General features: G+C 40.0%; 1 protein-coding gene across 6 annotated transcripts in view; it reads left to right on the top strand.

Annotated features, from left to right (window-relative positions):
• The window catches only part of RARB (retinoic acid receptor beta), a 724,031-nt gene that overhangs the window by 534,188 nt on the left and 164,314 nt on the right, over positions 1 to 25,529 (top strand). The window contains exon 1 of one of the 6 annotated variants that reach the window (XM_026006401.2): positions 17,855 to 18,804. The exons of 3 other annotated variants lie outside the window; for them this stretch is intronic. In XM_026006401.2, coding sequence (XP_025862186.1) covers positions 18,648 to 18,804 — 157 coding nt within the window. In that variant the 5' untranslated portion in view covers positions 17,855 to 18,647. Of the gene's footprint in view, positions 1 to 17,854; positions 18,805 to 25,529 lie in introns of those variants that run through there. 2 more of the 6 variants (XM_026006404.2, XM_026006402.2) reach the window with 2 other exon arrangements.

The following is a 25,529-nucleotide window of genomic DNA, read 5'->3' as shown; positions in this document are numbered from 1 at the left end:
ACTGGGCAGTTTCCCATTGCTGCAGATCTTGATCACTTTTTCATGTTGGAGCACCATTTACATTAATCCAGTTCTTGTTATCATCCATTTGGTTAGCCCATAATCCATCCACCATTCTCTCCTGGTGAGATTTTGTACTCTGGCCAAAACTGCCTGGATACCCCAGTCCTTAAATTGACCAACAACAGGACAACTGAACGTGGGTTATCCCACCGCTCACAGTAGGCTGCCCTTCTTTGATCTAGCACCTGTTTACGAGCTAAGGTATGACCAAGTAGACCTAGTCTATGGCCCATGGATTTCCATTGCCTGGCTAATTAAAGGATGCTTTCCCAGGTGCTTCCCTTAAGTAGTTTCACAAATGTTGTCTCCAGTGTTTTCTTTCAAACCAGCGGCAAAATAGATGCTAGTAACATATTGCCATATCCCCTAGTTCTCATCTGAATAGGGTATTTCTTTTTATCCTGGAATCTCAGCTGATTACAGCTGATTTTTAAAGAATTGTTTAACTCATGCTTGTCTTTATTTCTTTGGAACAGTGAACTCCCTGAGCCTACAGGTATCTGTTGTTACCCATATTGGGTGTGACATGTTTGTTTCATTTATTCTTTGCTAATTTGCTTCATGGTCCTCTGAGCCTTGTTAGAGAAAACCTAGAAAAAAATCGGGGTGGTATCTAAGCAGAAATTTGATTACTAATGGGTGATGGGGTTCTCTTACTTGTAGAAGTTTGCAGGAGCTAATATTTGGTATCTTTACCCAACTCTGTGTCCAGTGATGTCGTGTTAGATGATTCTTGAAATTGGCTATGTTCGGAGTATTTACACCACGGAAATCAGCAAATACTGCAAATCAGGGCTTCTCCCCCACAGAGAGTCAGTTGTTAAATATTTACTAGCACACCAGTGGGCAAAGGTCAGCCCATATTTGTCATTAAGAGTCAAGATTTTATAGAAGCATTTTCAAATGTTTCAGAGGAAAGTGGAGCGGTTTCTCTAAATCCATGGATCCCAACCCTTTCAGGCCCAGTATTTCCTTGATATATAAAATATTTTATAACACTTCCTATACCATTCTGAAATGAAATTCATAGATAATACACTCTATCAACACAAAACTTTTTTTTAAAATAAATCAGCATAATATCCAATGACAGTACAAATGAAAAATAAAAGTTATTTATAAATTACTTTGTATTTTAATAAGTAAATATCTGGGCATTACTAAACTGGAAGACAAGATAAGGTAGCCAAATGCTCATGCTCTTATGTAGAGCCAGTGTGAAAGCAGGAGCTACAATGCAAACCAATGGAAGTGAAGTCCTGGTAAATCAGAGTGATTTTCTGTAATGATAAACACTTGGTAAAATTTTGTGCAGTACAAAATATAATCCCTCAATGCACAAGGTTCTTGCATGTTTGAAGATCCTACAACAAAGAAACAGTTTGTGTGTGTGTATAAGAAAGAATTCATTTCTAGGTTCAGGTTATTTACTATTATGAATTACCTGCATTTTAAAGTTGTGTGGGATCTAGGTAGTTCTTCATTGCATAGAACAGCTGACATCCTAGCACCCCCACCAAATGCCAGCAGTAACCCCCATCATAGAGGCAAGCAAAAATATCTCCCAAAGATTCACAGAGTGGCCAAGGAATAGTACTGCCATGATTGGAAATCAGTACTCTAAATCAAGGCCAAAGAACTGCCCTCAAGGGCCTGATGCATTGATATCAAAAAGGAAAATTTACTGGCTGAAAGGATGGTGACCCCTGGGCATCTGGAGAGGAAGTCCCAAGGTATCCAAACTCAGCAAGTGGAACAGGTGCAGATTACTGGGAGAGATAACTGGGGGGCTCTGAGGAACAGGAACAATATGGAAAAGACTCCTGTCCAGCAGGGGCAGTGTGGCAGGAGCCCAGGAAATAGGAGACTGGGTGAGGAAGAGGGTGGGAGCCGCTTACTGACTTTGGGGAAGTGGTAAGCTGCAAATGGAAGAGCCAGTTCTGCCTTAGAAATGGTCTGTTAGCAAAGAATTGTAGAAAGCACAAGAAACAGTCAGTATGGGTCATTACAGACCTGAGGACTCCTTAGAAATGACTGTGAATTATCTAATGGCTCTTGGCTCCTATTAATACATTGTGGTCAAGGCGCATCTTAGTCAAGGAGAATTGATAGCAGACAGTTATCTAGAAGAAAATTGATATTTGCTTTATCTTTTGTCCTATATGTCTCATTCCCTTTTTTCTCCTACATTTAATTTCTTAGATATTTATTTTAAAAGATAAAAATTATGTACTGATATATTAAGGCTTTGGTATTCATTAGGTGCTGCTATTAACCAAGGGATCTAGTTATATAGATGCTGACATAAGTTTTCATCAAAACGCTCTTTGTACCTTAGAGTTAAATATTCAAAGGTAGTTCTTTAGTGACTCCTAGCCTCTTCTCTTCTTCTCACCCCTGTATTTGACCTGCTTATGGTACAAACACATTACCTTCTCAATATTGTTGACTAGATTAGTTGTTCTCAAAATTGTTCAATACAAGGATCAGTTAAGAAGATTTTTATTTAGAAATTCTGTGAGTCATGTGTCCCATCCACTCAATTTTTTTAAAGATTTTATTTATTTATTCATGAGAGACACAGAGCGAGAGAGAGAGAGGGAAGGACACAGGCAGGGGGAGAAGGAGGTTCCATGCAGGGAGCCTGACATGGTACTTGATCCTGGGTCTCCAGGATCACAACCTGGGCTGAAGGCAGCACTAAACCAGTGAGCCACCCAGGCTGCCCCTATTTTTTTAAGTGAACATTTTTATAGCAATATACATAGACATGCATAAATCACAAGTGTAGAGTGTGATGGGATTTTTTTTTTTACAACTGAATATCTAACCAGCACTCAGATCAAGAAACAGAATGTGACCAGAACACCAAAAGCCACTTTGTACCTTCTTTTTATTCACCAATCCTGACACAAAGGTAACAGGTATTTTAACTCCTAATAGCATAGATTAATAAGGCCTATCTTTTATCTTTATATAAATAGAATCATAACGGATGTACTTTTTTGTGTTTCTGGCTTTTTTTCATTCAATATAATGTTGCAGCGATTACCCACATTCGAATACAATGAACTTCATTCATTCTCATGGCTGGATAGAATTCTATTGCATGAATGCATATTTTATTTATTCATTCTACCATTGATATATACTTGGGTAGTTTTCTGTTTGGAGCTATTATAGTTAGTGCTGCTATGACCATTTCTTCTACATGTCTTTTACATAAACATATGGATATGTTTCTACTGGATATATATGTAGGGATGGAATCCTCACATCCTAGAGTTCAAAGAATGTCAGATTTCAGTAGATACTGACAAATGATTTTCCAAAATAGTTACACAAATTTCCATTCCATTGGCCATGTATGACTATCTAGATTTCTTCATATGTTTGCATACCCTTGGTATCATTGCTTGTTTGTTTGTTTGTTTTAATTTTAACCATGCTGATAGGTATATTGTGCTATTTCATTATGGTCTTAAATTTTGTTTCCCAGAAAAACCAATGAACACCTCCATGGCTACAAGTGGTTGATTGGTGTTCAGTCGCAACATGCTAGCATGGTCAATATTATCTTCAAGGATTAATGTCTGTACTATACTTGTTAAATGTTTTTTTAAATACTGCTTTCTACTGTTTCTATTTATTGAGGTATGATTGACATTAAGCTTTACATATTTAAAGTATAAAATTTAGTAAGTTTTGACATATGTATATATGTGTGAAACCATCACCATACTCAAAGTAATAAATATACACAGCAAAGGAAACATCAACAAAATGAAAAGGCCATGTACCAAATGGGAGAAAATATTTGCAAATCATGTACCTAAAAAAGGGTTAATATTCAAAATATAAAGAACTCACACAAATCAATAGCAAAATAATAATAATAATCATGATCTAATTTAACAATGGAAAGAGGATCTGCATAGACCTTTTTCCATAGAAGAAATACAGATGGCCAATAGGCATATAAAAAGGTGCTCAACATCACCAATCATCAGGGAAATGCAAATCAAAACTACAATGAGGTATCACCTTGTACCTGTTAGAATGTCTACTATAAAAAAGACAAGTTAATAACTAGCATTATCACATCCGATAAATGTTGGAGACAATGTGGAAAAAGGGGAACCTTTGTGCGCTGTTGGTGGGAATATAAATTAGTACAGCCACCATGGAAAAAAGAATGAAGTTTCCTCAAAATATTAAAAATATGTTTACCATATGATCCAGCAATTCTACTTGTGGGTATTTATCCAAAGGGAAATAAAAACATTAACTTGAAAAAAAACAAGAACACGAACTTCAAAAGATACCTATACTGCCATGTTCACTGCAGCATGATTTCAGTAGCTAAGACATGGAAGAAATTGTCTGTCCATGGATAGATAAAGAAGACATGGTATATATATATATATATATATATATATACATACATACAGTGGAGTATTACTCAGCCATAAAAAAGGAAATGTTGCCATTTGCAACAACATGGATAGACCTTGAAGGCATTATGCTAATTGAAACAAGTGAGACAGTAAAAAACAAATACCATATGATTTCATTTATATGTGAAATCTAAAAACTAAAACCAAGCTCATAGATACAGAGAACATATTGGTGATTGCTAGAGTCAGGGGGTGGTGGGTGGGAAAGATAGATGAAGGTCATCAAAAATACAAACTTTAGGGGTGCCTGGGTGGCTGAGTCGGTTAATTGTCTGCCTTCGGCTCAGGTCATGATCCCAGGGTCCTGGGACCAAGCCCTGCATCAAGGGAGAGCCTGTTTCTCCCTCTCCCCACCCTTCCCCGACTTATGCTTGCTCCCTCTCTCAAATAAATAAATAAAATCTTAAAAAAAAAAAAGCACAAACATCCAGTTGTAAAGTAAATCCTGGATATGTAACATATAGCCTAGTGACTCTAGTTAACAATATTGTATTTTATATTTGAAAGTTGTTAAGAGAGTAGATCTTAAAAGTTCTCAACACAAGAAAAAAAAATTGTAGCTGAGTAATGATAAATCTTAACCAGACTTATTGTAGTCATCATTGCACAATATATACATAAATTGTATAATTATGTTGTATACCTGAAACTAATTTTTATGTCGATCATCTTTCAATTTTTTTTTTTAAATTTTTTTATTTATTTATATTTATGATAGTCACAGACAGAGAGAGAGAGGCAGAGACACAGGCAGAGGGAGAAGCAGGCTCCATGCACCAGGAGCCCGATGTGGGATTCGATCCCGGGTCTCCAGGATCGCGCCCTGGGCCAAAGGCAGGCGCCAAACCGTTGCGCCACCCAGGGATCCCATCTTTCAATTTTTTAAGAAATGAACATATTCACCATCACCCCTAGAAGTTTCCCCATGTGTTTTTTTTTCAATCCTATCTTTCTGCCTTATTTTCCTAAACCCCATCTTTAGGCAACCATTGATCTTCTTTCTGCTACCATGTATTAGTTTGAGTTTTCTAGAATTTCCTTACATAAGTGGAACCATACACTAAATACTATTTTGTATCTTTTTTCCCTCAGCATAATTATTACAGAATTCATTCTAGGTTGTCGCATTTATCACCAGTTCATTTCTTTTTATTGCCAGGAGTTTTCCATTGTATGGATATACCATTGTTGGTCAATTCACCTGTTGAGAGGCAATTGGATTGTTTCTAGTTCCTGGCTGGAAAAAAAAGGTTATATGATTTTACAGTTCTACTATTAGATGAGAGTTTCAGTTTCTCCATGTCCACAGCAACATTTTATGCCACATAAAATGTGGCAGTCTTTTTCTTTAGTGATTATAGTAGATGTGTCATGGTGCCTCACTGTGGTTTGAGAGTGCATTTCCCTAATAACTAATAATATTGATGCCTTTTCATGTGTTTGTTTGCCATCCATATATTTGATGACATTTTTGTTAAATTTGCTCATTCACTTGGGGTGAGGGTAAGGGGTTAGCTTTGTTATTTTTGAACCTGACTTTCTTTATACTAGATATCACTTCATTATCTCATATATGTTTTGCATGGTTTCCTTCTTGTTTTTTATTCATTTTCTCATTCTTTTAGCAGAATCGTTCAAAGAATAGAAGTGTTTTGTTTTGTTTTTAAGTAGGTTCCATGCCCAACGTGGGGCTTGAACACATGACCCCGGGATCAAGAGTTCTGTGTTCTAAGCCAGCCAGGCACTCTTCAAAAAATAGAAGTTTTAATTGTGATAAGATCCACATTATTAATTTCACTTATTATGTCATACTTTGGTGCCATTTCTGAGAAACCTGTGCCAACTCAAGGTCACAAGACTTTCTCCTATTGTTTTTTCTTCTAAAAGTTTATATTTCAATGTTTTACATTTAGGCCCATGATCCATGTTGAGTTAACTTTTGTATGTAGTGTCAGCTATGGATCAAATCATATTGTTTTGTTTATTGTTTTTTTGCAATGGATACCTAAATGTGCTCGCTCTATTTTTTGAAAAGACAATTTTTTTTCTTCTGCTCTGTGTAGAGGTTGAACTTCTTTATCAGAGAATTAAAAGAACAAGGCTTATGCCATAGATTTCATTTTTAAAATGAGATCATTTAATAATTAGTCTTAATTTTGTTTTGGTTATAGCAGAGCCATTCTAATTGATTGGAAACAATAGATTATTGTTGGTGCCGATTTTAAATTTTTACCAAGTTTTATGTGTCTCTACTAAGCAGTGTCTCCCAAGAGAGGCTATTTGTTCATTCACTCATTTATTCACTTGACAAACATTTGTTGAAGGATTGCTATATATCATGTAATGTTCTTATTATGAGGATCATTGCAGTGAACTAGATAGAGTTGCTGCCCTCAGTGATATTACTTTCCATTATATAATAAAAAAATAAGTGTTTGGCAGGTAATAATAAAGGCTATAAATTTCAAAATATAGGGGCAAGGGAAAGAAAGTAATGGTCATGACCTGGAGGTCTTGATTTTTAGGATCATTAGTATCTCAAGGCAACATATTCAAAAAGACTTAAAGAAAGGGATGGAATAAGTCACTTTTATATCTAAATGAAATATTCCAGACAGAGCAAAAATAAACTCTAAACTAGACACTAAAGAGGTCTATTTGGCATGTTTTAGAAATAGCCACAGAGGGTTCTTAGGTATTTGAATTAAGAATCTTAGACCGTGAGAAAGCCCTCAGTACTATCCAGTTCTAGGATTGCCAGTAGATTTCATCTTCAAAGCCCCTTCAAATGGATTGGTAGTAAATGCCTGGAGCTGCACTCAGCCTTCCCCCCACCCACCCCCCGCCCCATAAAGGTCCAGATCATAAATATTTTCAGCTCTGTGTGACATAATGTTTTACTCAACTCTGTTGTTTTGTAAAAGCAACCATAGACAGTGTGTAAGCAAACACATGAGTGTGCTGTGCTCCAAGCAAACTTTAATTTTACCAGAGGAGGTAGCCTGGACTGCCCAGGAAGCCACCAGCCTCTGGGCTAGTGTGGTTTTGAGCAGCCTTGCTGGGATCTTTCCAAGGAATGCACCTTAGCAAGTCTGCCCTAGGCTTATGGGAAGTACCTGAGCCATGTACTTGCCACTGTGACTAACAACAGCCTCCTCATGTTACTGATTAGACCAGACAAGTTCTCACAAGGTGTTAGTGGAAAGTTAGATTTCTGGCCTCACCGCCTCACTGCTCAGTTTTGTTACACTAGCCTGCCCTTCCTCCTTCAGATTTGCCACAAATTACTTTACGTATAGGACAGTAATAGAGTTCTGAGGGTTACCTCCCCAAATCAGCCAAAGCCTGAATGGCAGTGTTTCCTGGGAAGCTGCTGGTAATGTCCAGAATTAGAAATGAAGGCTTCTGCAGAGCTTTCTCTCATTTTGTCTGTGCTGCAGAAATACAAATGAAAAACTCTGCCATTTGTCTCTGGATCCGGAGCACAGAGGACAGTGGAAATCAGCTGTGTCCCCCTGCCACTGACCAGTCATCCCAGTGGGGAAGGAGAGGGGAGCCTGGCTCAGTGAGGGAAGAAAAACAGGCCTTTAATACAAGGTAGATCTCAAAGGGGTTGGGCGATTAATTGCATAAGGGAATACCAAGATGATCCTTTCTCTGATTTTCAATTTTATTTTTTTTTCTTATTTTAAATTTTAAGCACTTCAAATGAGATTCAATTAATTAGAATATAGACTAAATCTGATTTTAAGAGATACCCCAAACTATGACAACATAATGTGATAGGGTGGCAGTGCTTCACATGATGTTCACAGTCTCCAGTTGCTTCCATCTTCATGGCTTTGCCTTCCCCTGGGCTACTGTCCTCATCTATCCAGTCTGTACAGGGTCCCGTGGCATTCCAGTTGGCATGGAAGGGGGGAAAGAGAAAGTGGAAGCTGGGAAATTACTTTTTAAGGAAGTGATACAGAAGTAGGGCACAGCACTTCTGATCACATTTTGCTGCTGAGAATGAGGTCACATGATAGCCATACCTAGCTGGAAAGGACGCTGGGCAATGTGGCCTCTATCTGTGAAGTCATATGCTCAGCTAATAATCTACTCTGGATTTTTATGTTTTTATTTTATTTTTTTTACTGTGGATTTTTAAAGGGGATTACAAATTAGATGGGAGGATAGATTAGCAGTTTTCAGCAGAGCTTATAAAAGAGTGGAAAATTTTTTTTGTTTTTTTCTACCACGTGTGAATTGTAATGACTAATATTACCTAATACTTTAGAGATTTATAATTTTTCTCATACATTATTTCGCTTAATTCTTTAACCTTAGCTTCCTTTAAACTAGACATTATCTTTGGAAGTAGACATTAATCTTCCTAGATGTGAAGAATAAGTATGGTTCAGAAAGATGATGAGATTACTCAAACCCACGTATCTGCAGAGGACAGAGCCAAGACTTTTGTCCAGGCTCAGAGCTCTGCCATTTCCAGTCCTCACAGTCTTTCTTAATACCTAATCCTTTGGAGGGTTTCCTGTTCCTTGGCATTCACCAAATGGAATGTTCCATCGTAGCAGAGGTCTGATACTTCAGTGTGCTGGGTAAGTACCTAAGCACCTGGATTAAAATACCCATTACTCTACCAGAACTTGAGAAATTTTCATGAGGTACCTGTAGGTGTGAGGCCCTAAAATTGCAGTGTTTTGGGAATCACTGCAGTGATCTTGCATTTTATCATTGCATTTTCTTGAACAGAGAGAGGAGATGTTTCATATTATTGTCTTTTTTTTTTCTTTTTTTGCCCTCCTGTGCTTATATGCATTACCTTAAATTTTGGAAAATTGCTTTTGAAGTCTTTGCTAATCTCTTTTGAAGCATCACTAACTCAGAATGAAAAAGCAAACAATGACAAAATGTCAAAAACTAATTTGGGAAGCCACCATGGTATCTTCTCAAACAGAAGTTTTCAAAGCCCTTGGTTGAAGTAGATGTTCAGAAGGGGGCTTTATACTCTGCAGTTTGAAAGGAAAGAGAGAGAAAATTATTTTTTCATCAAAAATCTATATAATGTATTCAGAGAGAGAGAGAGAGTGTGTGTGTGTGTGTGTGTGTGTGTAAGGTACACGTATACATATCATTGTTTCCCCAACAGAAATTTCACAGAGATTTCTACTTGACTTTGTGTTACCCTCAATTCCCATTAAATCACATTGGGCTTTTTTATTTGCCCTTTTCTCTGTCAGACACCAGGATGAATTTAAACTCCAATCCCTTTCCAATGGCCTCTCTGATGTATTTGCTACTTTTTACATTCCGTTTCCCTGTAGAGTCTGATGGAAATTCCTTTCGAGCCTTTAGCTTTCCCTCAGAGTCAAAAACTTTTGTGTTGCTAATAGAACCCAGCCTCATTAGCATTTCAAATCCTAAGATGCTCTTAGAGATCAGTGTGTTAGATCTGAGGGGCTCCCCAGCCACAACCTGATTTATCAAACTTGTTTAACTAAAATCTCCAGTGGCCTGTGCCTTTGACCTTATTTCTGCCAGCACATCTCATCAGGAAATCCTTTTCAAGGAGTCTAGGGAAAGACCCATGCATAATCTGAGAAGCTTTACTGTTGTCCCTCTCTCTACTCTATATTGCCTGCTTGAAAAGCCAATCCATGCTTTCTTCTTCACTTTTGATCCTTAGATCATGGGTAGATGATGAGTCAGAGCATGGATAGATGGGTAGATGGATGAGTACATGAGTAGATGGACAAGTAGTTGGGTGGGTAACTAGAAAAGCAGATGGATTGTTAAATGGGTAAATAGATGGGTGGGCAGATAGTTGAAGTAGATGAATGAGAAGGAGGATGGGATGGATGGATGGATGGATGGATGGGTGGAAAGACAAGATAGATAAGTAATGCAAGTCTTCTGGTTTGTACAATCCTTGCCATCTAATTAACCATGATTGGTCTTGGTGTTCTTGAGGCTGAATACCATTTCTGCAGAAAACAGCAAGTCATGTGATATGGCAAGAACAGGGTGGGGCTTGTCAAATAATTCATTGCTATTCTGACTCAGTGTCCAATTTGTACAATGAAAGAAATCATTCTCTTTTCTGAAATTTATAAAAATGTTTCAATGTAGTGATACTTAACCAGACCTATACAGCAAAATCTCTTGGAGAAGTTGCCCTAGCTACATATGCCTGGCCCCCAGACCCTGAAATGTGCATCCTGATTGAAAATTAACTGCCCTGACAGACTAGTCTCTGTGCCTAATAGCAGTAGTATTTGAGCTACGTGTCCTGACTTTATTTTCTTCTTGCAAACATTCCACTAACACTTAAAAAGTGTTACTTACCCTATCTTGGGCAATGTTGTAAGTGCTTTTTACTTGTATTACCTCATTTAATCTTTACAGCAATATTTTAATGTATTTACCATTAATATCTCTATTTTACAGGTGAGGGAATTAAGACATGTAGAGGTGAGGTAACTTGCTCAGGATCACACAACTAGTATGAGGCAAATCGTGGGTTCTAACACAGGCAGTCTGTGTCCAGACTCAATGGCTTCACCCACCATGCACGTCTCTGGTCACTAAACTGAGCTTTCAGAGCACTGTGGTCCAATAGAACTTTCAGTGATGGTGAAAATGCTCTATATCTGTGCTGTCCCATGAACATGTAGCCACTAGCTACATGAAGCTTTTGAGCTGTTGAAATGTGGCTAGTCTGACTGAGGAACTAAGTTTTTAGTTGCACTGAATTTTAATTAATTTAAACAGCACAGTTGATCTCCAAAAAAAAAAAAAAAAAAAAATGAAGTGTTGAATTAGGTACTAAGGTAGGCATCCAGTTATAGACATTCTCCTTTATTAATAATATTAACGTGAAATAATTACAAAGCACTCTTAGAATCCTTTGTGCTTCTTTCCATCAGTGAAAAGAGCCTCGCTGTTCTTTTAAGCCCTCTGCCAACTAGGTGGCACATCTACTCTTAGCTCATTGGAAGATGTATTGAGATGAGACAGAAAAAGTAATTCAGGCAGAATAATACAGGGACGTCATGGGCAAGTTGTAGCGTGGTGGTGCCATTGGCATTTATTCTCAGGAGTCGTTGTTATATTTTCCATCTCCTCAATATTGCCATCATATATTAGGGGGAGAAGGGGTTGATGGAAATAATGGACTTTAAAGCAGGGTTTGGTGGTGGAGAAAAGAAAGTACAAGGGCATCTGGGCTCATGTGAAGGAGATATGCAATCCTGCACCCCTTCTTAAGGACGTGCAGAGTGAAGTAGGAAAGTGGGAATTAATGAGCCAAGAGAGAAGAGAGGATTCTAGATGAAATAATATGATAAAAGAGCCATATCATTCTTGGTATACAAGTTGAAACTGGGTAAAGCTTTTAAAAGAGAAGGAAGATTAAAGTGTTAACAGAACCCAAATGTATAGAGCTGGGTTTTGAAGAGAGAAAGAAACAAGACAGTATAAAATTTGGTGCAATTGTTAAAGGAATGGTTTAGAATAGAGGTGGACAAACTGTAGTCCATAGGTCAATGCCAGTCCACTGCTGATTTTTGTAAATAAAGTTTTATTGAACATGCCTATACACACACACACACACACACACACATTTATATCCTTTATACTACAATGGCAGAACTGAGCTGTTACAACAAACTATATATACTATAAAACCTAAAATCTTTCCTATGACCCTAAGCAGAAAAAATTTACTGACCCCTATTTTAGAACAAAAGAGGAATGTTTTAGCACAACCATTTTGGAGTACAATTTTGTGTGGTCATCAAATTTTAACATGCACATCATCTTTGACCTGGCAATACTGCTACTAGAATTTTATCCAGCAGATGTTTGGCTACATATACCCACAGGTCTTCTTAAACACTGAAAACCTGGAAACTAACTGTCCAGTAGGTGAGCACTAGCCAAATGAATTATATGTATTAATGTAGAGAGATACTATTCAGCTTTTGTTATTGTTTTTTTAATTTTTATTTTAATGATTTATTTATTTGAGAGAGAGTGTCTATGATGTGGGAGCAAAAGTCTACGGAGGGGCAAAGGGAAAGAATCCTCAAGCAGACTCCCCACCAAGTGTGGAACCTGATGGGGGTTGGATCACAGGACCCCTAGATCATGACCTGATCCAAAACCAAGAGTCCAACACTCAACCCACCAAGCCACCCTGGCATCCCTTCTTTTTGTTTTTTTAGTGCAAGTTCTATATGTACTGTTTATTATGAAGGAATTTCAAGAAATGTTGCCAAATAGAAAAATGTTACAGAAGAATATGTATTATTTTATCATATTTGTGTAAAAGCAACAAACAACCCTCCCAAGAGATATACAGATATATGCCCAGCAACTTTTCACTTTATATCTTCCAGATCAAAGTATGAGTTTTTATGAATGTGTATTACTTTTTTAAAAAATTTTATTTCCAACGTAGTTAACATACAGTGTTATATTAGTTTCAGGTGTACAATATAGTGATTCAACACTTGTATACATCACCCTGTGCTCATCAAGATAAGTGTGCTCTTGATCCTCATCACCTATTTCACCCCTCTCCCCCCTCTGGGAACCATCTGTTTGTTCTCTTATCGTTAAAAGTCTATTTTTTTTTTTGGTTTGTCTCTTTTTTCTTTTTTCCCTTTGTTCATTTGTTTTGTCTCTTAGATTCCACATATGAGTGAAATCATATGGTATTTGTCTTTCTCTGACTGGCTTGTTTCACTTAGCATTTATATTCTCAAGATCCATCCATGTTGCAGAATGTATATTACTCTAAAAAAAAAAACAAAAAAAATACAAAATCTAAATTAAAAAAATGAAAAATAATGGGATTCCCTGGATAGCTCCACAGTTTAGTGCCTGCCTTCAACCCAGGGTATGGTCCTGGAATCCTAGGATTGAGTCCCACACCGGGCTCCCTGCATGGAGCCTGTTTCTCCCTCTGTCTGTGTCTCTGTCTCTGTCTCTGTCTCTCTCTGTGTGTGTGTGTGTGTGTGTGTGTGTCTCATGAATAAATAAATACAATCTTAAAAAAAATAAAAAATTTTTTTAAAATAAAAAAGTGAAAAATAAGAGAGAGAAAAGAAAGCAAACAAAGCTAGGTCTCTCCCAAACTGAAAAATTCAATACTGAGGTATTCATTCAGGAGGGTAAGTGCCAAGTTGGGACCAACAGAAACTGTCGGACTTGAAGAGATGTCTTTATGAGTCCTGCACAGCGAAAGCAGAGAAGTAAAGTGCTAAAGAAAGCAAGTCAAGGGTGGAAAGGGAGAAGTGTTCCCCTTGTCTTGGGGAATGGCATTTGTAAGTTCTCTGAGTGGGAAGACTTCATGGAAGAAACTAGAAAAAACAGGAAGCTGGAGAGAAAGGAACCAAATGAAAGAAGGACACAGTGGCCAACGCTCAAGATGGAGAAACATTTTTGAGGAAGAACAGATGTTCCTTGGGATTCTGAGAAGACCCAGTCTCTACACAGATGCGTAGACCCACTCCACAAATTCATGTTTGCAGAGCACTTTGGTGTCTTCTGGCCTAGGATCCATGGCCATCAAGAGTCCTGGTACGTTATCAGGTGTTCAGATGGAAGGGCCAGAAACAGTTTCCCTGTGTTGACTGGTGTGAGAACTTCCCCCAGCCCCCAACACAACAAGCAGCTCTGCCTGGTGGGGGGAAGCCCTGGGAAGTGCCTCCCTGCTCGCCATGTGCCACAGCACGTCCCTGCCTTGGCTTCCCAGACCAAAACGCACACAGCACTCAGTGCTAGCCATCTCTTTTTCTGGCAAAACTGTGGCAAGAGGAGTTTGTATGAGATTAACGGTTAAGAAAACCACACAAATAAATAAAAGTAAAGCAAACCAAAAACCATGGAGGAGGCAGGTGTGTTTTTTACAATGAGCCGTGTCTACCTCCCTGCAGCCCACCCCCATGTCTGCCTGCACTTTGCATGACTTGTGCCTGGGGTGGGTATGTCTGCGCCTGTGAGAATCTTTTTATTTAGACATCACAAGGCATTTGACCAATTTTGAACACGGCCGGCTTCAGTACGGGTACACAGAGACGCCTGCTCTTTCTTCACAAACCTCTCCAGTTCAAACATGTTTGCAGAGCATGATTCATGGTGTTTCTTTCTGGATTGTCCAGTGGGTAATTGCTATACGAAAACCAGAGAAACAGATGTAGACCGTGAACCTTGGCTATAAATTTTTGTTTTATGATTATGGGTTTCAAATGTGCTGTGTCACACTGACAAATCTACAGTTACTCCGAAACAAAATGGATTTTGGTCTCAAACTTTTGCTTTTTTTGTTTGTGGCTGGAAATACTTTTACTAGAGTTTCTTTTATCGTTGATCAACTACAAAACAGAGGAGATGACACATATCAGATTGTTATTCTATGTCATACCAAGAGAATATTTGTGAAAGGTTTCTTCCAACTGTTGGATTAGTGTGTAAAATAGGCGTCGATAACTTACACTTCATTTATCCCCAAATTAACTAGGCCATTTTTTGCCGTCTACCTACTCATTAATCTTTATGGTACATGGATATGTTCTTTAAAGAAGTGTGGATTGTTTGCCTGTCTTTCCTAAATTTTACTTAAGATGAAGAATGTGGGGGAAGACAGGTTTTCCAGAAGTATAAGAATTAGATTTCCTGATGAAGAAATGATAAGAAACATGTGGCTAAATTTGGGGGCTGCTTTATAAATTAATACTTGGATTAAATAATAGCTCTAATAGTTGCCATCAGCATAATTAACTCATGATGAGAAATGATGAATAGACTAGTGAATGCTGTTGCACTATAAGAAACCCATACTATTCTATTCACACTCACTGAAATAAAAGATCAGTATTCAAAAGCCCAAGTTTATTCCTCTGCAGTTAAGAGAACCCCAAGATGATTATAAATTTAAAATGTTCTCTTGCAAAGAAAGAAAATATCCAATCTCCTACCATCTCCCCCCATCCCTGCACACTTTGTTATTGTTTTTGTGTCATGACATGGTATTCAGAGTAGAAATTAGGCAGCAGTCATTTCCCTTCCTAGGCTGTCCTCTAGCTTGTGAAATGAGAGTAAACAGAATTTGGGAGACACCATCCCCATCTTTACCTCCTTGTGACCAGTGCAACCTTCCCTTTGGAAAGATGTTTGAGCAGGAAGTGCTATGTATCCCCACCCCAACAGATACCTGAATACACACACTTGGGAGTTTGGGGGTGGGGAGGTGGGGAGATTTCTCTCTTGATGCCTCCTGCTGTGCTTTAAATGTAGCTCCTTCCTCCTTTCATCTGAAACACCTTTTCAGTGGCTTCCATTATGGCATATAAGATGAGTCCAGTTTCAAGGAACTCTTAAGGACCGTAAGTTAGCATTTGAGCTGTAAGTCCACGCACACCCCAGAGGTTGGTACATAATGTGGTGCTTTGTGTATCTTTACAACTATCTTAATGACAGTGTGTTAAATGTTTTGTAAATTCCTCTGTACAACTTAAGTCGTGTGTTTTCTTTGTAGTTAAAGAGTTTCTTATAAACCCCTGTTACAATGATGGCCACTTGAGAGAGAGAGAGAGAGAGAGAATAACAAACATAGTTTCAGCAAAATCTCACCCTTCTATTGCCCTGGACTTTTCAATAGCAAGAACTGAGCTTGCTGGGCTGAAAATTGTTTTAATGTACCTTCATAAAAGGATCTGTGACTTGGGAAGTGTGTGTGATGCATACTTTTCATGTTACACCATAAGTGCCACTTAGCAACTCCTGAAGACAGAGCAGCCGTTCAGCATGGGGCGGGTGCCCCCTGACAGGCTTTTAAAGGGCCTGGATGCCAATGAGCATTCCAGCATTATCCACAGAAAGGAGACTGGGGCAGCACTTTTCCCTGCAAGGGGCAAGGAAACTCCCTTATGCCCACTTGCTTGACTGCCCCGTTTTGTGGGAGAGTTACAACAAGTAAATCCTGGAGAGGTAGTAGAGGAGATAGGGTGTTTTAAATCATCCGCAGAGTTTCCTTCCTTTGATGTACTTTGCATCTTTTAAGCAAGTTGTACAAAATGACTGCAGTGTGGATTGGCTCTCCCTTTGAAAGCTCTCTGCCCGGGTTTATTTGTAAATATTGCATCTGTCCTTCTCAGGGTTTTAGGACCTGCTACAAGGTTTCTCCTTCCTCTAGGTGGGTCAATATGGGAAGGATAAAAAAAGAATCTCTCTTAAAATTATTCTAATAAGTAACCAAGATTGGGCAGGGGCTAATATTGGTGAAAACAGGCCTTTGGAGGTATAAAACCTTCACACTCAGCCAGTTTTCAAAATATGTGTTTAATTATGTGGTGGTGGGGTGGTGTGTGTGTGTGTGTGTGTGTGTGTGTGTGTGTGTGTGTGTCTGTGTGTGCATGAGGTGATGGAGGTCACCAACATGCTGTTCAGGGTGCAAGGCTGTGGGAACAGCAAAGTAATTTTCACATTGGGCTGGATTCCGGGGAGTTGCGTGCTGGTCATAGTTTTCAGCTTTGCGGCCTCAGACAGGTCTCAGCCTCCCGTCGCAGGGCTTGAGAAAAATAAGAGGGTGAAATGAGAATTAGTACTTGTTGCAGGGTGCATACTGAGTGCCGTGCAAGCGCTTTGGGGGAGGGGAGCGGCTCACAGCCACCCACTGAAGTGGGTAGTAGTCTATCTCCATTCTACAGATGAGAACACCGAGGCTAGGAGAGATTAAATACTCATCCCAGATCACACCGCGTACAAAAAAAAAAAAAAAAAAAAAAGTGGAATTGGAATCGATTTCCGTTTCAGCCCCACATCCACTCCTGACCACTCTGTCTCCTCTGATCAGGACCCGAAATCCTGTGTATCTGAGTGATTTCTATGTGTGTGCGTGTTTGGGGCAGGAACCATGCCTTCCTGACGGCCGCCTCCAGACTTGAGAGTGTGCTTAAAAAGTAAACGGATCCACAAAGCTGGATTTTTACTCCCGAGCAAATGCAATCCCTCCGGGGGGCGAGGCTTCTGCAGGGGGGGGGGGGGGGGAGATGCAGGAGTGGGGGGGGGGGCAAGCTCTCCGTCCAGTGGAAAGTTTCTCAAGCCAAGGCTTCCCCGAGGAGGAGCTCTCCCCTGCTCTACAGTTTAGGGCTTGCATGTGCTTTGTCGGGAGTGGAGAACTACGTAGGTTGCGAGGGATCCAGCAGCCCGGCGGGCGCACGGGGGGCTTGGCGGGGCGGGCGCGGGGCGGGCGCGCTCCCGGGCTCCGGCCGCCGCGGCGCGGGCGAGGGCGCGGGCGAGGGCGCGGGCGAGGGCGCGGGCGAGGGCGCGGGCGCGGGCGGACCCGGAGCGAGTGGCGGCTCCCCGCGAGCCGGCGGCGGGGCCCGGCTCCTCCCTGCCCGTTTCCAGAAGCTCCCCTTGCATTGTTTTCCAGGTGAGAACCGGGGAAGAAGGCGGCGGCTGGCGCTGGCGCGCTCCCCGCTGCCTGCCTCCCGGCCGAGTGCGGTTGCAGGGCTGCTGGGAGTTTTTAAGCTCTGTGAGAATCCTGGGAGTTGGTGATGTCAGACTCGTTGGGTCATTTGAAGGTTAGCAGCCCGGGAAGGGTTCACCGAAAGTTCACTCGCATATATTAGGCAATTCAATCTTTCATTCTGTGTGACAGAAGTAGTAGGAAGTGAGCTGTTCAGAGGCAGGAGGGTCTATTCTCTGCCAAAGGGGGGACCAGAATTCCCCCAAGCGCGCTGCTGGAGGACCGGGATGCCGAGGACGCGAGCGAGCCGGGCAGGGTCTGTCTGGGCCCCGTCGGGCTAGGATCCGGACCGCCTTCGGAAGGCTGCTTGCAGGCATTTGCTTGGAAGGAGAACTTGGGATCTTTCTGGGAACCCCCGCCCCGGCTGGATTGGCCGAGCGAGCCTGGAAAATGGTAAATGATCATTTGGATCAATTACAGGCTTTTAGCTGGCTTGTCTGTCATAATTCATGATTCGGGGCTGGGAAAAAGACCAACAGCCTACGTGCCAAAAAAGGGGCAGAGTTTGATGGAGTTGGGTGGACTTTTCTATGCCATTTGCCTCCACACCTAGAGGATAAGCACTTTTGCAGACATTCGGTGCAGGGGAGATCATGTTTGACTGTATGGATGTTCTGTCAGTGAGTCCTGGGCAAATCCTGGATTTCTACACTGCGAGTCCGTCTTCCTGCATGCTCCAGGAGAAAGCTCTCAAAGCATGCTTCAGTGGATTGACCCAAACCGAATGGCAGCATCGGCACACTGCTCAATGTAGGTTTATTTTTTTCCCTTCTTCTACCAAGAAAAAAAAAAAATGAATTGTCTCTCTTGCATGCAATAAAGACGTTGGAAACAAACTGCATTGGTAGCAAGACAAAGGATTTAATGATTTAATGCTGAAAGGGTGTGATATGCTGGCGTGCATATTGATTCCCTCTGCTGAAAATTTCCTGTTAGATGTTTTCTTCCCAAACAACCCCTCCCGAACCCCGCTCCTCTCCTTAACCAACCTTAGGGTCTCTCGAAAAACAGTTTTTAAAAATATGCATGGAGGGGGTGGTGGTGAAAAGTAGAGTGTGACCACAGGACTTTGAAACATTCTTCAAGTTTGACACATTGTGCAGTTTTTTACTAAAATGTATGCAGAGGGGAATTTAACTTTGCTGTTCTTTGGATTAGCTGCTAGTTGTATATATTCCCCCCTTGTGTGTTTCAACAGTCCCAAGTAATTAAAATATGACATCGTCCTTGCAAGGAATTTAGCCTGATTAGGGTGGCTGCTGCTCCTGAAGTTCATAAACCACCAGTTAAAGCTGCTGCTTCCAATGTTTTCCTTGCTAAGGGAAGGCAATATTTCTTAGCATTGACCCTGCTGCCACCTTTCCGAGTCACTTTGTTGCTCTAAGAAGTTGCTGTTTTGCTAGAAAACTACTGGCAATGAACACCCCTTGGGCTGAGCCATCCATTATTTCCATATCTTGCAATTCATCCCCGAACCTGGACATCACTTAAAGGAAAGGAAATATAAGTGGAGTAGCCCAGTTTTTTGTTTTTTGTTTTTTTTTTTAATATTGACTATTTGGTTATCTGATGCTGACATGATGCCGAGGCACGCATCTGGTCAACAGTAGTGTGGCTGCAGGGCTTGAGAAATGACCAGGAGCCCCAGAAAATCCCACCTTCGGGTGGCTGTGGTGGGAGCCTGCAGGATGCATCGCTGCCCTGACAGTGATTTAGATAAATGGCTCAGCTATCTATCAAAATGTTTTTAGTACTTTATTTGACAATTCATTGGAGCATTAGCCTGAAAATGACATTTTAAATCTTTGTTTTCAAAGAGGTCAAAGTTTAACTGGAAGAAATTGAGTTTTCCTAATAACATGGTGCCTTATGTAAAGAGGGGGAAGAAAAGGGAAAGAGAGTGGACAGTGACCAGATTTAAATTGCTCTCTCTGAAACTTTGTCTTAGCAATAAAGACTCGCTTCTTGGGCCAGGAAATCAACAGGTTTGTAGCTGAAAAATCAATAACCATTTGATGCCAACAGTCTGGCTGTCTGACTTAATATTTCGTAGAGCCATAACCAGGGCAAAAAGAATATAGTTTTCAGAAAGTGTCTTCATCTTCAGCGGCTCCCCAAATGCCTTTTCTTTCCTGCTGTGCCTGTTTTCTTTCTGGAGAATTCAAAGAAACTCAGTGTTACAAAATAATTTTATAATCCACTAACAGATCTTTCAGACCTGTCCTCTCCGTAGCAGTTAAAAGAGTGTGAACAGTTTCACTCGGGATCTCAGGGAACTGGGGCTCTCCAGAAGTTTTTCTTATAAGAGAAAGTTCTATGAAACATATTTTTAATGAAGGGGGTGGTGGAATGCTCGGGACCCTTGGCGGAAAGCTATTAGACCTAATAGAGCCTTCACAAGTAGACATTCTCCCTTTTGTAATTAACCCTCCAAACATGCCTATTAAGTTGTAGGAGTAGGGGGAAAAGCTTTGTTTGTTCTTGAACAAGTTAAACAAGGGATTTGCCTTATCTAGGGAGAGCGAGTGGTGAATGTGTCATTCGCCTAGGGCCAGCCGATAAGCAAGAAGTGTTGATAACAGCAAAGTTCAGCTAATCAAAGAAACTTGCATTAGAAAAAGTAAATAAAGGCGTTTGACAAAGGGATTTCAGAAATTCCAGTGTCTTATTTTTGTAAGCAGGGCAATTAGAGCTTATTGTGGTCAATTTCACAAGAGTTCCACTCGCATACCCCCCAGCTATAGGTTAAATGAATAAATTGTAAAAATTGCATATGCCCCTGCAGAGCACTTTATCCTCCATCAACCACTTTATGACGGTCAGTTTAATTCTTCAAGAGATTCAGGTTTTTAAGCGTAAATAAAAATTCTAACAAATGTCTGCCACATGGTGTTTGGTTCGGGGTGGCATGGGTAGTAAGGACTTTTGAAATGAAAGCATATTAGGGCTTCATTTGGATAAGTAAGAACATAAAAACCACAACCTTTTCCATTTTACTTAATGACTGCTTTGACGAGAAGCAGATCTGTTTGCGCTCTTCACACAGAGGAAACAGTGGGCAAGGAGAAAAAAAAATAGCACTGAATTCCTACCAAAAGTATTTTCTGCTTTGAGATTCTATTTTTGACGTGTGGTGTGTATGTGTGTGTATGTGTAGTAATTAGAGTAAACCCTTTGAATGAAAAAACACATCAGAAGCGGTCTTTGAAAGGGGTTAGGATATTCTTTTTATTTTCTTTTTAAAATTTTAACGACAGATAAATGACATGCCAACCAGCTACCGGTTGGAGTAGGGCCTGCGAATGGCTTGTTATAAAAATTCGAAGTCAGGATTAGCGGGCTCTAAGGGAATGTGGTATAAATAATACGATTTAAGACTGCCCCTGGAAGGTATCATAGTCACAAAGTTTCTATTCATGTGCCTCCTGGATTATCTCGGTTTTAGGGCTGCTCCAGATGTTTTCAGCATTCATTGCTCAGTGGGCATAGGATAAATCCTAATATTTGTGGTCTAAATATAGTTGCTTTCGGTGAAATCCTGAGTGTGACAACTTCTTGGCCCTCTTCCCCGTCATCTCCATACTCAGCCCATCAAAAGAAAAAAGGAAAAAAGGATATTTTCTTTTTGAAATAGTATTTTGCCCATTTAAAGAGGATAAATCATCTGTTTTAAAAACAAACAGTGATGTGTGATCAAGGAAGGAAGAAAAGTCCCCTTCTCAAAGCCCTGGGACCTGAATTTTAAGTATTACACAGTATCCAAATCCTCTCCTAGTGAGATATAAATTGGGGTCAAAGTGGCAAAATCAAAGATACTCTCTGAAAGAGACGAAATAAAGACTGAAATAAAGACTGACAGCCACCGTATGAATTGAATGGGGTTTTGAATAAATATTTCGATGAAAAGGCTCAATTGTTTTTCTAAAGTAGGACATAATTTTCTGCTTCTCAGCCACATGACAGTGGTAACTAATACCATCAGAAAGAAAAAAGAAAAGGGACTTTTGCTTACATCTCCCGAACACAAGATAGGGTCACTTGAAAACAAGCAGAAGATTCACAAAGTTTTCCTCCCCTGTAGGGAAAACAAAAAATACTAAAATTTTGTCATTACGCTGATAACTTGGTACTTTGGGTAGGGAAGAGTTGATGAGCAACCTAGAAGGAAAGAAAAAAAAAAACCCAAAGCAGAAATTTTAAATTTTCTCACCATAGAGTGTGGATTCCAAAAAATAAGATAGGAGAAGTAGACCTCTGTCTTCTTAAACTTAGGCTATGGAATTGATCTGGAAGCTCCAGTTGGCGTTTGATTCGCCAGCCCAAATGCGAAAGCCTTTGCTTTGAAACAGGCCTTTTAAATTTATTTATTTATTTATTTATTATTTATTTATTTATTTAACCAACCTTATTAGATAAATGATCGGAGTGGCCATTTCTGATAACTGACCTGAAACAGAAGTTTTGTTCTTATTTCTGGAAGCCTGGCTTTGACCATATATAACCAGTCAGTACTGTCATGAACTTTAAAACATAAAAGTAAAAACGTTCTTCTGGATATCAGATGCTTGTAATTTTATCTTTAACATGTTAAGTCTCTGAGAGGAAAAGGGAAGAAAATCATACATTTTCTCCTTTGTACATTCTACCAGCATCAATAAACTATCTCTGAACAGAATACATGAGAAATGATTAAGATTGTAAATTCTGCTCTCAAGGAATTTGTAATCTTTAAAATCAGATTTTTTTGTTTCTTTGTTTTATTATTATTTTTTTTTACAAAAGGCTAGGAATTTTTAAATGAGAAAGTTACTGTCTAGGAGGAAAATAGAGATGTGAAACCGAGATGCAAAATACAGAACTCTCTTCAGGTCACACAGGACTTATTAAACAATAAACGCAGTATTCATATTAGAACATCTTACAAAGAATCTTCTATAGAGTTTGAGTTAGATGTAAGTGCCAGTAAATTTATCTTTAAATGACATTTTTATATTTTAAATGTTCTACTATAGATTCAGTTAACTGTCAATTAAATACATTCTTTTGGAAATGGGAGCTTTTGATGAAGGTTAATCAGAAAAATCTTGGCTAAAAACCTTTCCAAAAGATATTAATGTAGAATCTTGCCTTTCAAATTATAGGGTAGTTAGGGCAATCGTACATCTCTGGTTTTCTAGAATAACCCACTTCCAGATATACTGCCACAATTCCCACATAAATCATGGAAATACGCCAGATATTTCAATATTACGACATTTCTGAGGCTGCCCCTTGAACCCAGGAGTGGCACAGAAAGTCTTTGTTTGGATTCTATGGTCAATATAGCTAGAGCGCTCGCAGTTTAATTTTTCCATTATGACTGAACACCGCCTTGTGCTTCTGGGTCATTCTTCTGAACACGAATTCCTTTTGTGGCAAACTGTAGATCTGTAAATAGCACCCCTTGCAAAATGGATTTAAGTTTTATGGCTGTGGTTCTGATTCCAGCACATGTGTGTATTGGGAGTGGGGGAGGGGTCGACTTATTAAATGGAATCACTAGGAACAAATCTGTAGCAGTTCTCGGCCAGCTTCTTTTAAAAAGTTGAAATGGGTGGTGATGGGGAGAGGAGAGCCGAGTTAACTCAGGTTCCAGATTTATCAGTATCCTGCCTGTAAGTGGCTTGGCCTAAGTACCTCTTGTTAAATAGGAGATGAGATAACCTTCCCCATCTGTAAGATCTAATAACACAACCTCATCAGTCAATATGTTGCCCTGAATTCTTTTTTCCTTTCTGGCTTCCTTACCTCATCGTTAAGAAGTTATGATTCCCGCCTCACCCCACGCCCCTAAACCCCTTTAAATGAATAATAAAAAAAAAGTTGCCCAAGTTCTCTCCACCTGGGAAGTAGTAAGGGTGAGTCTGCAGGTATCATTTGTCTTGAGCTTTATTATTTATCTTGAGCTTTCAGAGCTTCTTAGATGAGAATTCAAACAGGCAATGGAACTGCTGACTTGCTTTTTCTTTGGACTTGCAGGGTGGGGAGCGAAAGGGGGCCATTCAGTAAGATAAGACTCTTGGTCCCCTGTACGATAAGGCGAGGATAACAGGAACTGACGTCAGCCAGGCGACCCAGGCTGGCCAAGCATTTCCTCTAGTCAGGGCCCATGGATTCCAGGAGTCTCCAGGCCTCCCCCCCCCCCCCCCACTGCTGCTGAACTGAACCAGCTGGGGGTGGGGGTTGGGGGGGGCATGAAGAAAGCTACTTTCCACAGGAGTGATGGTGGGTGACCATGTCCCTCATTCCCCAAAGGAGATTCCTCTAAATAGAACAAAGAGTCACTGGGGTGGAAGGGAGTGATTTCTCTAAAAGCAGATTCTGAGAATATAATTGCAATTTTACGTTGTCCTAGAATAGGTATTTGTTTTCCAGCTGTCCACAGTTTTCCTCTGATGTGTCTTGAGCCGGTCTATCCAGCAGTCACCAAATCCCATCACCCCTGAGCCCCGCCAACTCTCTGTATAACAAAATGGGAGGGAATTCACCTTGTCAGTCAATCCCTGGGACTCCTATTTACTTTCCTAAGTACCAAGTTCCCACCCCCATCCGCATCATATGACAGCGCTGCTAAAACCATTTCAATCAGGCCACCAGCCCTGACAGCGTCCAGCAGTTTTTGCTCTCCTTTCTCTGTCTTTTCTCTTAAACACAGATTATTTTTGCCTTCGCGAGTATCTGTGATTTGAGGTCCGGAGGGGAATCTCGAATGAAAGAGCCTATTTTTTTTTCCAAGTTCACAGGTTCTCCAGACTCTACTCTTTTCTCAAAGATTGCTCTGTTGTTGTTGTTTTCAAGTTTGAGTATGGAATAAAGGGTGACTCTCCTGATTTGACCCAGATATGGTGAAATGTTTTTTTTTGTTATTATTGACCAATTACTGTTTGCCACAGATTGCATTTGACCACATCAGGAAAAACCAAATTGCTGATTCCAAAATACTCTGGTAGAAGTAATGCAGATGAGACCATAAGACGAGTATGTCTGTTAACTGGTAGAAAATTTGGATCAGACATTTATCTCGGTTTTTCTCTAATTTCCAGAGCAAATGAAGACCTCACCTAATAAATGCCTCTTCTCAGAAATATTAAAGCTTTCGGGGCTACAGTACCTATGTCTTGTTATCAAAGTCCGTAATTTTAAAAAGGCTGATGATCTGAAGGCTGTTTCAGCTTCAAAAGATTTTTTAGGGTCTGGTCTATTGGAAAGCTTGGGGGTATAATTAAGTAAAATGGAAATGGAGGCAAGCGAAATTTAGTTCCTGATGTTTTAATTTAGCTCAGTACTGCCATGTGTTATTGAAGAGAATTCTTAAAGGCAAACATAATTATTTCATTATGGTCCTCAGAATGCTTTCATTGGCTTTAATGACAAGAAGCTGTATAAAAAGGCATACATTTTAATTAGTCCTTCTTATATTTACATCAGATAAATAA

This window comes from Vulpes vulpes, chromosome 11, assembly GCF_048418805.1.
Source record: "Vulpes vulpes isolate BD-2025 chromosome 11, VulVul3, whole genome shotgun sequence".
NCBI classification, from domain to species: domain Eukaryota; kingdom Metazoa; phylum Chordata; class Mammalia; order Carnivora; family Canidae; genus Vulpes; species Vulpes vulpes.
The sequence above is the reverse complement of the archived record's forward strand: the minus strand, read 5'-3'. Positions and strand labels throughout refer to the sequence as shown.